General features: G+C 36.2%; 1 protein-coding gene across 4 annotated transcripts in view; it reads right to left on the reverse strand.

Moving 5' to 3' along the window:
- The window catches only part of LOC150110081 (uncharacterized), a 204,044-nt gene that overhangs the window by 83,900 nt on the left and 103,155 nt on the right, over positions 1–16,989 (reverse strand). For all 4 annotated transcript variants that reach the window (XR_016548809.1, XM_090397831.1, XM_090397843.1 and 1 more), the window contains exon 6: positions 14,815–15,057. Coding sequence is in view for 3 of the 4 variants with exons in the window: in XM_090397831.1 (XP_090253957.1) it covers positions 14,815–15,057 (243 nt within the window). In the remaining variant the exon portion in view is untranslated. The remainder of the gene's footprint in view (positions 1–14,814; positions 15,058–16,989) is intronic.

Here is a 16,989-nt window from a genome sequence, read left to right on the forward strand (position 1 = left end):
GGTAATATGAAGTTGAAGCTATCAAGACAACTGAATCATCTCGCATTCCTAAAACACTGCTGGGATAACAAGGTAATCCCAGACTGTCTCAAATTCAAGCACTGTTTCATTTCCCAATTTTTTGGATTTTTTTTTTTGGGGGGGGGGTTGCCATTGGCAGATATACAGGCCCCCATACAGGCAGATACATTCAGCAACTATCCCCCCCCCACAACAATATGGAGTCATTGAGACACTACACAACAGGGCTAAACTTATCTGTTCAAATGACAATGTCCTAACCACAGAACTAAACCACATTCTCACAACTTTCTTAGCCAATGGCAACCCCCCCAAAAAATCACCAAAAAATATTGAAACCAATAAACCACAACCCCCCTCCTCACAACAACAACAATTATTCTAAATCCATCACTATTCCCTATATCCGAGGCACCTCGGAAAAAATTACAAAAATCCTAAAAAACATGACTTAACTTCTTGTTGCAGACCTTATAAAAAATTGGCATCCCTTATTCGCTCCACTAAAGACAAACCTCTCCCCCGACCTACCTGATGTATACCAAGTCCCTTGCAGCTGTAAGCTGTTCTACTTTGGCCAAACAGGCAGGACAGCTAATATCAGAATTTCAGAACACAAGGACTACATCCGGTTTCACCAAAACAGCCACTCTGGTCTTGCAGACCATGTGCTGGATACCCGTCATAGAATACGGTGGAAGAAAGCCACGATAATACACCGTAGTAAATTCAAATACGAAAGGCTATTCATGGAATAAGCCGCAGTCCTAAGAAACAATCCAAACCTCAACAAATTTGGTTCCATGAGACTGCCCCAAATTTGGGAAACCTACATCAGAAGACTTTCAGCCCAATCGGCCAAGAATACCAACATTGCCCGCTAGGGGGCACCATCAGGACTTTTAGTACAAAGAATAGCTTCCTGCTTCGTTCCTCATTTACTGTGTTGTTGTGTTTGCATGCACGTCTTGTATTTAAGTTCCTGTGATAATGGCAATGTGACGTTGCCGAAATATTGAAAGTGTTTAAAATTTATTTTAATGTATAATCTATTGTACGTTGTAATTTCCTTAAGCTATTTAGTAAGAATGTATAACCAACGTCTAAGCCTTTTCACTAGAATTACGATAATCCACGGAGATTCCATCACACGTAAGGCCCACCATTATGGTAAAATGAAGTTGAAGCTATCAAGACAACTGAATCAACTCGCTTTCCTAAAACGTTGCTGGGATAACAAGGTAATCTCAAACTGTCTCACATTCAAGCACTATTTTGTTTCCCAAAAGGCTCTCCGTATTCATATCCATGCCAGCCAAGCTTTGCTCGGAGAACAAATCGCCACTACTCGCCATTCCCTGATTGATACTAACTTAGCTATACAGGCACTCGAAGATGAGCTTTCCACCACTTGAAACCATGAGATTTGGTCTATTTTATATGACATCTCATGCACAGCAGCGGATAAAGAATTCAAAAAAAATACGGGAATGACACATCAAAAAATTTGAGAAATTAAAAAAGAACTCAAACTCCAAAACCACAACTTCCTACTGACACGGTAGTCACCCTTTTGACAATTAGTTTGAAACCTGAAGCACTCAATGCTCTCTCACGTGGCCACAACTTCTCTATTGCGCCCAGAAGAATACCTGCTGAAGGCATTATGATACAAATTGAATGCGGGATACGACACCTTCCAAACCACGTCGCCAATGATATTAGATTGGATGTGGTTTGTGTTCTGACCAAAGCAAAACCTAAAAAACCAACATGCCTAATAAGGAAATTAAATCTCTGCAAGAATAAAAGAAAAATGAGGAAATAATAATCACCAAAGCGGATAAAGAGAACGCCACAGGTAAGCTGAATGTTCTACTGTTAGATCGGGCTACTTACCTCCCTATTGAGTACAATCCCACCTACTCGAAAATCAGAAAACTCCACAGGTTCCTTAAGAAGGTCACTAACAAATTAAAACTGTTTAACTCCATACCCTCCCGTATATATGGACTCCCAAAAATACATAAAGAAAATGTGCCATTACGTCCCATAGTGGATGGCATTGATTCCCCCCACATACAAACTAGCTAAACATTTGGTCAAAGCCCTCACACATAAAAAACTCAGCCCACTTCAAAGCCAGCATAGAAAACCTTACACTCAAACACACTGACGTAATGGTCAGTTTTGATGTCTCCTCCCTATTCACGAATGTCCCACTCAAAGAATCCTTAGAGCTAATCCAAGCTAAATTTCCTCCCGATATCACAGCCCTATTTCAGTTCACAACGAACTCGGGCAATTTTGTTTACCAAGGAAAATTTTACAAACAAATAGAGCGGACAGCCATGGGTTTTCCACTCTCCCCACCCTTGGCCAACTTTTATATGGAGACTTTTGAAGAGAAAGCCTGAAAATCTGACCCACAAAAACCAACCATATGGCTTCGCTATGTTGATGATGTGTTCGCTATTTGGCCATATGGCTCCGATGTACTCCTCTCCTTCCTAACACACCTAAACAACCAGCCTGATTGAACCTTGGTTTGCTCAGTTTATAGAAAACCTAGATACATTCACCAATAATCCCCCCCCCCCCGCCACACACACACACACACACAACAATACAGAGTCATTAAGACACCATGCAACAGGGCTAAACTTATCTGTTCAAATGACAATGCCCTAACCACAGAACTAAACCACATTCTCAACACTTTCTTAACCAATAGCTACCCTACCAAAAAAATCCAAAAAATATTAAAACCAATAAACCACCCCTCCCCACCTTCACAACAAGGATTATTCTAAATCTATCACCATTCCCTATATCCGAGGCACCTTGAAAAAAAATTACAAAAATCCTAAAAAAACATGACTTAACTTCTTGTTACAGACCTTATAAAAAATTGGCATCCCTTATTCGCTCCACTAAAGACAAACCTCTCCCCCGACCTACCTGATGTATACCAAGTCCCTTGCAGCTGTAAGCTGTTCTACTTTGGCCAAACAGGCAGGACAGCTAATATCAGAATTTCAGAACACAAGGACTACATCCGGTTTCACTATTACAGACACTCTGGTCTTGCAGACCATGCGCTGGATACCCGCCATAGAATACGGTCGAAGAAAGCCACGATAATACACCATAGTAAATTCAAATACGAAAGGCTATTCATGGAATTAGTCTCAGCCCTAAGGAACAATCCAAACCTCATCAAATTTGGTTGCATGAGACTGCCCCAAATTTGGGAAACCTACATCAGAAGACCTTCAGCCCAATCAGCCAAGAATACCAACATTGCCCACTTTTAGAAGAAAGAATAGCTTCCTGCTTTGTTCCTCATTTACTGTGTTGTTGTGCTTGGGTGCACGTGTCTTGTATTTAAGTTCCTGTGATAATGGCAACGTGACGTTGCCGAAATATTGGAAGTGTATTAAAATTTATTTTAATATATATTCTATTGTACGTTGTAATATCCTTAAGCTATTTAGTAAGAATGTATAACCAACGTCTAAGCTTTTCAACGAGAACTACTGAACTGTGTGTATAGACACAAACCATAAGTCAGTCACAATTGACACTTGTTATAAAATGTAAGTTTCGAAGCAATGTAAGTCTTTTATTCACACTACCAAAAGGCCCAGACAAGTTCAGACTTCTTTCACAACTTAAGAAAAAAAAACTTTTTAAAAAAAAATTCACACAACTTTAGAAAATGTTAATTGAAGAATGTTCTGAAAAATCTTGGACCAAATCTCTGGAAGGTGTATTCATCATCATCATCAAATTCCTGACATGTACTCTCAAGGAGCGTACAGGATATGATAGTACTACATGAAAAAGTTACGTCATTACTAACTTCCTATCTACAATTTTCCTCCAAATCAGTCTATTACTTTTCAAGACTCCAACATTATCAGATCTTATATTTCTATCGTCTAAGGCACTTTGTACCATATCAATCCACCTATATCTTGGTCTTCCTCTGGGTCGTTTTCCTGCCAACCTGGCAGAGAACACTTGTTTTGCTAATCTTTCCTCGCCCATTCTGTTTAAGTGACCATACCACCTGAGATTAGCTCTGCTAACGCATTCCTGGATGCTGACAATGTCAAGTACTTTCCTAATATCCTCGTTTTTAATATGTTATTGCCATTGATGCCATCTGTTCACGCTTATAATCTTTCTCAGGATTCTCATATCTGCGGTCTCTAGTCTTTAGTCAAGTGTTTTACTTCTGACCCAGCTCTCAGATTCATAAGTTAAAACTGGTTTGAACAGTGTCTTGTATACAGCTAATTTAGTGTTCCGACTAATTTCTCCCTTATTCCATATGAATTTATTCAATTGACCTCCTACCACACCAGCTTTGTTGATTCTGTTGTCTATTTCCATATTTATTTTACCGTCTTCAGTAAAAATCATGCCTAAGTATCTGAAATGTTTTACTTGTTCCACAGGTTCCCCGTTCACAACGTACTGTCTTGTATACAGCTAATTTAGTGTTCCGACTAATTTCTCTCTTATTCCATATGAATTTATTCAATTGACTTCCTACCATAATTAGCTTTGTTGATTCTGTTGTCTATTTCCATATTTATTTCACCATCTTCAGTAAAAATCGTGCGTAAGTAGCTGAAATGTTTTACTTGTTCCACAGGGAACCTGTGGAACAAGTAAAACATTTTTAATACCACTTTCCTTCATAATGTGATCCATATAGATTAAACCATCTTCCTATACTTCCTTCAATTCTGACTGCTGATTTACAACTAAAATAAAGACTAAGTATTGCTTGATATAATGCCCCATTGACACCATATAACTAGCGTACTGAATAGCTTCTCTCTTGGCACCTTGTCATATGCCTTTTCCAGATCGACAAAACTTAAAGACAGAACTGTTATATTCCCATGCTTTCTTAACTATTTGTCGTAAAGTGAAGATCTGATCCTGATAGCCTCTATTTGGCCTGAATCCAGCTTGTTCCTCACCAACTTTTCTTCCACAATTCTTCTCAACCATTTCTCAAGTATACTTGCATAGAACTTGCCAGAACACTCAGTAGGGATATACCTCTGTAATTCTCACATTCAGTTTTATTTCCCATTTTATATATGGGTACTATGAGAGCTCTACTCCAATTATCAGGAATTCATCCCTCTGTCCAGGTTTTCTGAACTATGCAATGCAGCCACTATAAGACTTTTATACCACCATATTTCAGCATTTCTGGTCAAATATCATCTACTCATGCTGCCTTTCCACATTTCAAGCCTTTGATGGCTTTTTCTACTTCAAGTATGGATATATATTCCTGACTGCATGCCTGGTCAGTGTTTTTTACCACTGTGATATCACTGCTTGTGTCATTTAGCAATTTTTCGAAGTAATTACTCCATACTTCAAGGATATCGTTTTCTCCTGTTTTCATGTCACCTTTATCATCTCTAACTCCTTTTACAGCACTCTTTCCTCCATTTCTAAGCTTCTTCAACAACCTCCAGAATATCTTACCACCTTCTTGATATTTATTTTCTATGTTCTTACCAAAGTCTTCTTGTTTTGTTTAGCTAGTTTTACACTAGTCTTCTTGTTTTGTTTAGCTAGTTTTACACAGTGTTTTGCTTTCTTACATTTGTCTCTGTATTCTCTAAGAGCAAAAGCTGACTTATTTGTCAGGAACTTTTGATATGCTTTCTTCTTTTCCTTCACTGCCTCTAACTTCCTGTGTCCACCATGGAGTTCTGATTTTTCTATCCTGGCAGACAACCTCACCACATGACATGCCTCTCTGGCAGAATCAATCATGGGTTTTCTTCAAGGCTTGCCACTGAATCTCCAAGGTTTGGTTCCTGTTCTCAAACCCTTTCATTTTTTCTTCAATCATGTTTGTGTATTTTAGTCTACAGTTGACATCTGAGAGCTGCTCAACTTTTATTCACTTTAAAACTTTCTTACATGTTATTCTTTTCAATATGAAATTCAATTTAATCCTGCTCAAGACTAAATAGTGATCACTTCCAATTTCAAATCCTCTGTACACGCTGGTGTGCTGCACCAGGGAGAAAACACCACTATCAACAATAACATAGTTAATGAGACTTTTCTAATTCCTTGCCTCTTCTCTGCATGTGAATTTGTGCACATTTTTGTGTTGGGACATGGTGTTAGTAATAACCAGTCCATATCCTGAGCAGAAATCCAACAGGTATTTGCCATTATTATTAGCTTTGCTCTTTTCTCCAAATTTTCCCAAAATATATTTGTATGTCTCACAATCATTTCCTACTCTGCTATTTAGATCCCCAACAGGGACCAACTTTTCCTTTTTCATTGTGTCAGTTGCTTTTTCTAAAGCCTCAAAAAATTCCTCCCCTTCTGCCTTAGTAGAACCTTCTGTGGGACCATAGGCACAAATAAGTCTCATTGTCCAGTTCCCCATTCTCATATTTGCCCACATTACTCTACTTGAGACTGACTGCCATTCAAGAAGATTAGCCTCGTATTTTGTGTTGAATATTATGGCTACTCCTTTTCCTTGATTGTCATTTCCTGAGTATAACATTTTGTATTTATTGCTCGGAAAGATCTTACCAGTTTGTCTTTTTTGTCTCAGTCACCCCTATTATGTCGATCTGGTACTTATCTAATTCTTCAGCTAGCTCCATTTCTTTGCCATTCCGGCTTCTTATGTTGATAGTACCGATCTTTATCTCTGGTGATGTTGAGTTTGGGTGTGCTTTCAGATTTGTTCCAGTAGCTGACTTTTCTCTGTTCGCCCTGGTTCCCTGGCGAAAACAACAGGGGCCTTGTTTAACCAGGCGATGTCCCAGCCAGCATGAAATTTTGTCATGTTGTATCATCATTTTCTATATTGGTTTAAGCCAATAAGAATACAATTTGGTTGGTAAATCCCAAATTGCCAACCCATCCTCATTCATTCAGTATGCAGGTAGATACCCAACAGGGTGCACCACGAGAAGGTGAGGATTGGACATTAGGTCAGAAGCCCTGGTCGGTTCTCTGCATTCCTTTAAAGGCTATGTGGAGGTCTCCTCTCAGTTATACAGCTTTGACCCTTGTGCATAAATTCAGAGCAAAACTGTATCAGACTTACGATAAGTTGATTAATTTAGTAGATACTTTTAATATACATGAAAAAAAGATGCTGAATTTAATGAAAAAAATAATTTTTTTTAAAAAAATAATTTATCAAAGCATATTGTTTGTTTTTATATAGACAAAATAAATAAATTTATTTATTAATTTTTGTATTTAATCATATATTTCAATTGCTGACATGCTAATTAGATTAATTTCCTATATTTACTGATCACAGACTCAAGTATTTAACTTGATTCAAAGAACTTTAGTATATCAAAACTAATTAATAAATCAAAATTTACAGCAAATTATACACACAGCTCATTAGTGAACACAGAGACAACGTATTATATTATAAATTAAAGTCACTCTCACACACTTACAATTTAAACTGTACAAATGAAGATAAGTGTATAGCAGGATCAATTAACTAAAAATAATCAAACTCAATGACAAATATATAAGCCAAGATGTAACATCACAGTAATCCATCAATTGCACTCTAAGCAACTTCAAGTAAATTTTTTACTACTTAGTTTTTTGCATGGAGGCCAACAGCAATTATATCAATCCTTGAACTGAATTCTCAGTTCAAAGTCAGTTAAAAGTTGATCAGTCATCCATCCTTCAACAAGAGAATTTAAATGATGAAACAAATCAGCCCAACCTTTCAAAGCAGCTGACGACTATTCAAATAAAAACACTGCTTCCATTCAAAATGAAAAATACAAATTCTCGTATTATATAATTGAAGCACATTCTTGATGACATTTAGGCAATTTATCCTCAATCAAGAAAGAAGTAAGTATATTCGGTGTGAGAAATAAATTAATCAAAGACGGATTTAAAGTAAGAATATTTTGCTGTAGTCACTGAATTTAAATCTTTTATTCCACAGGAATCAGATAACTGTGATGCCAGAACCATTACAATTTAGAAAACTAAAAGATTTTCTGAAAAATAACAGATAAGGTGATATAGATTCGCAATTGAACATACCTCATGAATTTGTTGTATAGATCTAAGTTGCCCACACAAAATCACTTTCTCATAGTCCTTATCACCTGTCATTAAATATGGTACAAAAAACTGGTCTTGTGTTCAAAGTTTTATTTATTGATCAGTCTCAAGGCTTTCAAGACTTAAAAAAATGTTAACCCTTAGTGTCTACAGAAACAAAACCCTTAAATATGGTAAAAGACCTTATGACAGGTATCATCATCTATTCATTGGACATCCACAGATGCTGCATGGTCACTCTGATGTGCACACACACCAGTCCTCACCATGTAGTCCTGTCGTGTGCTCTTTCCTGGAGGTTTCAACTCTCTAAAGATTGGGTACTCTGCAGCACGCACACACACACACCATCCATCTCATTGAAGGTCTACCCTTCCTCTTTTTCCAGGAACTTTATGACAGGTAATAATATTTTGCTAGTGATACAAAATAATATTTTGTATCACTTGCAAAATATTATTTGATTCAGGAGGAGCTTTTACTTTGATAATTACATGGGAATTCTTTTCCTTGTTTAAGGATATTCATCATAATAAACTGGATGAGATAATATTGAATGGAAACTTTAGCCAGTCAAGAGATTAAAGCTATTCAAAAGTTGCCTATTATAGATGTGATTATGATATAAAGTTCTTAATAAAGTATGCTTTGCCATGCCATTTTTTAGCAATAATTTTGATATTTTGCTTGAATTAGAGTTCTTATCATTGTATTGTTTTGGTTGTTGCTATGAATCAGGTATGCTGACTGTTGAGGGTAAAATACAAGAAACGTTCATATACAAGTCCACCTTCTAAAGTTTTTCCATCTTCCTCTGATTTCTTGATCTGATGTTTGTTCTGAGGATTTGCTAAGCAATATTCTCAAGTGGAATCACATTGAAAGGCAAGTTTTAAGTGATGAAATGCATGTATACCTTGAATTTGAAGATTGTCTCAGACAAATGTCTTAAGAGTTTCATAGTTAAATCCAACAAATCAAATATGTTAAACAGTACCAAACTCTTACATATCCTTAGGTATGCAGAAGAAGTTGTTCCAACAATATTTGGAAGTGAAAATTATTAACCATTTGCATCTTTGTGAATTTTCTTATTCGTAGTGAAGTCAAATGGGGAACATAGATTTGTCTTTCACCTAAGGGCAGTAAATAAGGTTTCTGAACCTATCAATTACTTTCTACATAACAGAGGAGCTTTTGACTCAATTAGATATCAGTTTGTTTTAGGAAAACTTGATCTGAACAGTATCTACTATCAAATATTGCTGTCAAGATCAAAAATATTTTGCCTTTTCTACCCAACAGGATGGAGTTGCAACTTACCAAACTACTTTAAGGCACAAAGTTTCCAAAACTCATGAATTTAGTACTCTCAGATCTACTTGGCACAAGAATAGTGTTTCTAAGACATCTGTTTGATTTATTCTCAGAATATAAGTGTTGCTTAAGGGTCAAAGCTAAATAACTGGGAGGAGACCTCCACATTGCCACCTTTTAGGAATGCACCCCCCCCCCAATCCATTTTTGTCAGGGAACCAGGGCGAATAGTGGAAAGTCAACTATTGAAACAAACTCCAACTCAACATCTAGAAAAAGAAGAAGAAACCCAACATCAGAAGAACTGAAGATAGGAACTATCATTATAAGGAGTATTAATGGAAAGGAAATCTAACTTGCAGACAAATTGGAAAAGTGCCATGTAAACATAATTGGCATTACAAAGACAAAATCAAGTAAGATATTACTAAATAATAAGTATAGGATGCTATTTTCAGGCAATAATGATCAAGGAAAGGAAGGAATAACAATAACATTCAACACCAAACATGAAGATAAACTTCTTGATTGGAAAACAGTTTCAAGTAGAGTTATGAAGGCAAACTTTAAAATGGGGAAATGGACAATGAAAATTATTTGTGCCTGGTCTCTACAGAAGGTTCTTCTAAGGAAAAAGTGAAAGAATTTTTTTGATTTTGAGTCATTAGAACAGGCAGCTAACATAAAGAAAATAGAAAAGTGCTCCTTCTTGGAGACCTGAACAGCAGAGTAGGAAATGAATCTCACTGGGCATACAGAAACATTTTGGAAAAATTTGGAGAAAAGGGCAAAGCTAATAATAATCGTAAGTATTTACTGGACTAGAAAAGGACTAGTCATTACTAATACCATGTTTCAACATAAAGATGTGCACAAGTTCACATGGAGAGAAGACACAAGAAATAAAAAAGCCTCATTGACTACATCCTTGTTGATAGTGATATCAATAGATTTTCAAAATTTGAAGTGACCATTACTTAGTACTAAGCTGGATAAAAATGGATATCACGTTGAAAATAACAGTATGCAAGAAAGTTTTAAAAAGATTTAGAGTTCAGCAGCTTTTAGTGGTTAATTGCAGACTCAACTATGCAAACATAAAAAAAAATTGCAGCAGTTTGAAAACAAAAACCATACCTTGGAGTCTCATTGGCAAAGTCTGAAGAAGACACTGATTGACTGATTCAGTTAGGGAGGTATGTGGTGAAGTTGTATGCAAGGATAGAAAAATAAGAACACCATGGTGGACACAAGAAGTTAAAGAAGCAGTCCTGGAAAAGAAGAAAGCATACCAAAAGTTCCTAGCAAATAAGTCAGCAGATGCCCTAAAAGAATAGAGAAAAATGTAAGTGAGAAAAGCTATGTGTAAAAGTAGCCAAACAAAAGTCATGGAAAGACTTTGGTAAGAATATAGAAAATAATTATCAGGAAGTCAGCATGTTCTGAAGGCTATGTAAGAAGCTTAGAAATGGAGGAAAGAATACTCTAAAAGGAATCAAAGATGATAAAGGTTACATGAAAAACTGAAGATATGGATATCCTAGATGTCTGGAGTAATTACTTTGAAAGACTGTTAAATGAACCAAGCAATGAGAACTGTACTAGAAAATTTTAAAGAAGGAAGCAAAGAGGAATACATATCAAATAATTGAGGCAGAAAAAAAACAGTCAAAAACTTAAATTGTGGAAAGGCAGCTGGAGTAGTGATATTCGATCAGAAATGTTTAAGTATGGAGGTATAAACGTTTTGCAGTGGCTACACTGCATAATTCAGAAGGCCTGAACAGAAGGCCAAATTCCCAATGATTGGAGTAGAGCTCTCAGTACCACTATAAAAAAAAGGGAGAATAAAGTTGAATGTGAGAATAACAGAGGAATTAAGTGTTCCAGGTAAGATTTATGCATGGCATACTTGAAAAGAAATTACTTTGCTAAAGATTGTGAAAGTAGAACTTGGAGAACAATCTAGGTTCAGGCACAAATAGAAGGTTGTGAAGATCAGATTTTAACTTTAAAACAAATAGTTGAGAAATCATGGGAATATGACAAGGATCTGTATTTAAGTTCTGTAGATTTAGAAAATGCATACAACATGGTGCCCAGAGAAAAGCTCTTTAAAACACTACAATTATATGGGTGAATGGAACATTATACAGAGCAATACCCAGTCTATATTTAAGCTGTCAGTCAGCAGTTAGAATTAAAGGAAATACAGGCAGCCCTCGGTTTACACCGATTCACAATAACACCGGTTGCCTGCACTTGCTTTTTTACTGTAGTGTGGTCGACTGAGAAACGGCGCTAGCAGGCACTCTAGTGTTTGAGTGTTTACCGAGCTACTACAACGTATATGTATCAAACCTAGTTTTAATGCTGAATCTACCTAATTATTCTATTTAATTTTTTTTTTTTTATGTACATATGTATTTAAATTGAAAAAGGATGTAATTACATACCATGTCTGATAATAGAAGTGCAGAAAAATTAGCAGAACTTGGTGTTAAGAAGGTGTGGAAATCAATTACACTTGAAAAGAAGATGGATAATGTGATATGATTCGAAGAATGGAAGATGGGCAGACACGTGCTAATGTCTGTAGAAGTATGAACTTGCCTCCATTGACTGTTACTACAATTATGAAAAATGCAGATAGAATAAACAGTCTGCGCAACAATCTACGGCAGCACTAAATGTAAAACATGTATGTTATAGATGGGGTAAACTTCATGCAAAAATGGAAATATTATTATCATTATGGGTGGATGACTTGAATCAGAAAAACATTCCTCTGATGTAGGCTTTTATAACTGAGAAAGCAAAAACAATTTTTGAGGATCTTAAAAAGACAGATGGAGGCGAAGAAACATTTTTAGGAAGCAAAGGTTGGTTCATGAGATTTAAGTCTCAAAGTAAGTCCCACAGTGTCAAATTATGTGGTGAGGTGGAAAGTGCAGATGCAGTTGCAGCAGCGGCTGCTTTTCCTAAAGAATTTCAAGACTGTGAAGAACAAGGAAGTTATCGTCCTGATCTCATTTTTAATGTTGATGAGACTGGGCTCTACTTGAAAAACCATCACACACCTTCATTTCCTGTGAAGAACGTTCCGCTCCATGTTTTAAAGCTGCAAAAGATAGACACGCTTTTGTTGGGTACAAATGTCTCCAGAACTTTGACACTTAAACCAATGTTGGTGTACCATTCACAGACACCACGTGCCTTCAAGGGTCTAAAAGCCATGCTGCCAGTCTATTGGAAATGGAACAAGAAAGCTTAGGTTACAAAAAAAAGTTTTTATAGATTGGTACACAAATTATTTTTGTCCTACTGTTCTTTGCTTCTGTAAATGATTTGACAGCCAAGGTATTGCTTTAATGCTCCTGGATATCCTCAAAACCTTGCTGAAGTAAGAACACCATTGGATGTCAAGGTTGTTTACATGCCCCCAAACACAACATCGCTTTTGCAACCGATGGATCAGGGGATTATATCAATCTTCAAAGCCTATTACTTCCATATAACATTTATGGAAATGGTAAGAGTCTTGGACACTTCAGGAAAAACTATTAAAGACTACTGGCGGTCATTTGATATTTTGAAGGGCATTAACAACTTCAAGGCAGCTTGGAACGACATGTCAGCAAAGTGTTTAAAAGGAGCACGGTGAAAACTTCTTCCAGCATTTATGCACGACTTCGAGGAATTAGAGCAAGAGGAGAATATTATTGAAGATGTTACCAAGCTTGTGCGAGAGATGGGATTGTATGATATTACAGCTGAAGATGTGACAGAAGTCTTAGAGAGCTATGATAAACCGCTTTCCAATGAAGACTTAAAAGAATTAGCCGAACAATTAAGTCAACATCCAAAGGAGGAGAAAGAAAACGAAGAAGGTCCTCTGAGAGATATGAAAACGGCCGATTTATAGCATATCCTTGCAGGCATAGAGACATTGACTGATGAACTCTGCGAAATGGACCACGATTGGGAACGGAGTGCGAACGTAAAAAGGAGTGTAATCACATCTATTCAACCTTACACTGAACTCCTTAAAGAAAGAAAAAGAAAATCCAGGCAGTTAACACTGGATACTTTTTATAAAAAAAAATGCAGGTGATCCGAAACCAGGAACTTCAACATAGAAATATGTAATATCTTTTCGAAGTTTCATATTTTTTGTATATAATTTTGTTTTGTTTTCGTTATTAATAATTTTATTTTAACAAATATATTTAAATATAATAATGTTACACATACTTCATGTGCATATTTTTTGACTGCACGGAACATGACTTTATATCTCCCATTAAAATTGGGTTCATTTAACACCCGTTTTTTTTTTTCAGGAACAGAACTGCGCTGTAAACCGAGGGCTGCCTGTACAGGAAGAAGGTTTGATGTAAAATCAGGGAAAAGACAAGCATGCACATTATCTCCACTCTTATTCATCATTTATATGGATCACATTATGAAAGAATAAACAAAGCTATGGCACGGTGGGTAGCCAGCTGATAAATTTATATGGAATAAGAGAGAAATTAGCAAAATCACCAAACTAGCAGTATACAGGACAGTGTACAAACCAGTTTTAAGTTATGCATCTGAGAGCTGGGTTAGAAATAAAGCACTTGAACAAAGACTAGAGACCACAGATACGAGTGTTCTTAGAAAAATAAGGGGAGTGAACTGATGGCATCATATTAAAAATGAAGATATTAGAAAGAAACCTAACACTATTAGTATTCAAGAATGTGTAAGCAGAGCTGATCCAAGGTAATATGCCCACTTAAATAGAATGAGTGAGGATAGGACAGCAAAACAGGTGTTTGATGCCAAGATGGCAGGAAAGAGACCCAGAGCAAGACAAAGGTCTAGGTGGATTGATTCAGCCAGAACTGCCTTAGAAGTATGAAATGTTAAATATGACAATATTGGAGTTCTCACAAATAATAGACTAATTTAGAAGGAAATTGTTGATAGGAGATTAATAATAATGTAAACTTAATCATGTAGTGCTGTCATAGTAACCTGAACACCCCTTGAGGGTACATATCAGGAAATTGATGATGATAATGATATCAGGATATAAACATAGTAAACTGCTCAAGAAAGTCATGAAGGAATTAAATAAAATAATTTGGAAACTAAAATCTGCATTTATCTTTCCTTCCCCTCCCCCATACACACACAAAAAAAAAATTTAAGGTATGATGAAAAACCACACTGTTGAAAATTAAAACTACTGTAACCTATGACTGGAACTAGGTTAAATAAGTATTTAAGACAAGACTTAATAAATGCAATATGCTTTTAAGTCAGAGGAGAAAAACAAAAAGTACGACTTACCTGTGGCTTTAATCCAAGCTTCTATTCGCCTTTTTGTTGCAGATAAAGTTTCAAATTCTGGCATAAACAATCCACCCGAGGTTAACTGGACAGGGACAAATGTTTTGCAGTTTAAATTTAGAGTAGGTGTTGCTTCTACTGGAGCAAAAGGTTTCAAGTAAACAACTCTTAGGATACGGACATAGAAGGTGCTTCTTCCCCCATGTTCAGTATAACTCATTCTCTGGGTATCAACATTACTATCTAACAAACAAAATACAAAGCATAAAAATTTCATAGTTATATAAAATAAGCCTTGCCTTACAAATAATAAATGCATCAAAATGATGCATTTATTATCTGTAATTTTGTATCTACATACAAAAGCTGAAAATTTCATAAAAAAAACAGAAATTTAGAACACAATTTCAAAAACCTTCGATAATATATCTGCAAACCTATCTATATACAGATCAGTTATTATAGAGTACCTTCACTCTTGTGAAAATGAATATCTAAACAACAATATCCAAATTACTCTCAGCTTCATAACATATTATGAACATTCATTGCTGTCACGAAAATCAACACTAGGGGAAACAGTTGCACTTCAGGGCCTATATATTAAACTAAAATGAAACACGATGCTATTATGCTATTATTACATCCTCCATGAGAGGTTCATTCAATTGACAACATATTCATAATACTGAATCTTAAAATCCTTAACACTCTCTGCATTAACAACATATTCTGGTATTCCATTCACTGACAATTCTCCATGCAAAAAATCTACTCATCACCCACACCCCCTTTTCACCACAAATTGAAGGGCTGGCCTCTGGCTCCTCCCATCTCACCTCTAACTTTTCATTTTTTGTTGTGTCATTTGCCTTCTCTAATGCCTCAAAAAAAAATTCTCTCACTTCTTCCTTATTAGAACTTTCTGTGGGACCATAAGCACAAATAAGTCTCGTTGTCCAGTTCACCCCCCCCATTTGAATTATCTTCACATTTAGCGTTTAATATTATAGCCACTCCTGTATGGACTTTTTGCAGACTCATGGGAGTCCATATTGTATGGACTCTCATAAGTCTGCAATGTTCATTATGACCTGTAACCAACTGCCCTGTTTCACCTTGTTATAAAATCATGAAGCACATTTCTAATTTACTCTCAGCCTTCACAGGTATATCCTTGTTCATCATTAAGCACAGGTTATAGTTTTCTTTGAAGTTTACACTCCAAAGAAAAACACTTGGAGCTTTGTCCTCACCCTCATGAATTCTTAATTAGTCTGGATTATGAGGATGGATTGCATCTCTTTAGTAGTATTCTTCTAGACGAAACATTAGAATTACTCCAAGATTTTCCCAAAGGTATTTTTTCTCTCTTCCATTCTGTCATCTATTCATGGCTAGAGACTCTAGGGTTCATGATGGCAGTCCTCTTTCTCCTATCATAACAAACTACTTATGGAATGACGTGAACAGCAATAGCCTGAAAGCATCCTACGTCCAGGTCCTTATGATACAGATGTGTGTGGTTGGTATTTTTGGGGTATGGCAGGGTTTCCTTTTTCTAAACTTCAAGGTTTTACCAGCATTAATGCTGTTCTTTCTTGCATAGAATTCACTGTTGAAGTACAAAAGGGATCGCTGTATTTCCTTTGTAGATCTCCTAATTCTTTATCAGTGGCAGCTTCAGTTTTTTATTTTTTTATTTGAGCCAAGTCTTGTGTGGAATTTCTTCCTCACCACAATCATCATCCTTGTCAAAAATCTGTCACCATTTAAACTCTCATCCATCACTCACTTCTCTACTGAAGCACTGATGACAAACTTAATTAAGATCACTCTCTAACAGCTTCACCAAATCCTATGTTAACTAAATCATCAGTTTCTCCATTGCCTGCCTTCCATGAAGTTACCAATATTTACCATCCTTTATATCAATGTGTTTCTAAGACAATTACCAAACTAGTAGATCTATTGAACTCCATGATTTGTCCAGTGAAAGTAGAGAATTTTCTCTGAAATCCCATTCAAGTGATCATTCCACATTACATTAACTCTGCTTATACATCGCAGAATGCTAAGTATCATATTCCTTTCTAATATCTTCATTTTTTTAATGATTCTGCCACTGATGTCATCTATTGACCAGAGGCGGCCTGCACATAAGCACCGCGACAC

The sequence above is a fragment of the Typopeltis vanoorti genome, chromosome 1 (genome assembly GCF_054136105.1).
Source record: "Typopeltis vanoorti isolate ZY-2024b chromosome 1, IOZ_Tvanoo_1.0, whole genome shotgun sequence".
Taxonomy (NCBI): Eukaryota; Metazoa; Arthropoda; class Arachnida; order Uropygi; family Thelyphonidae; genus Typopeltis; species Typopeltis vanoorti.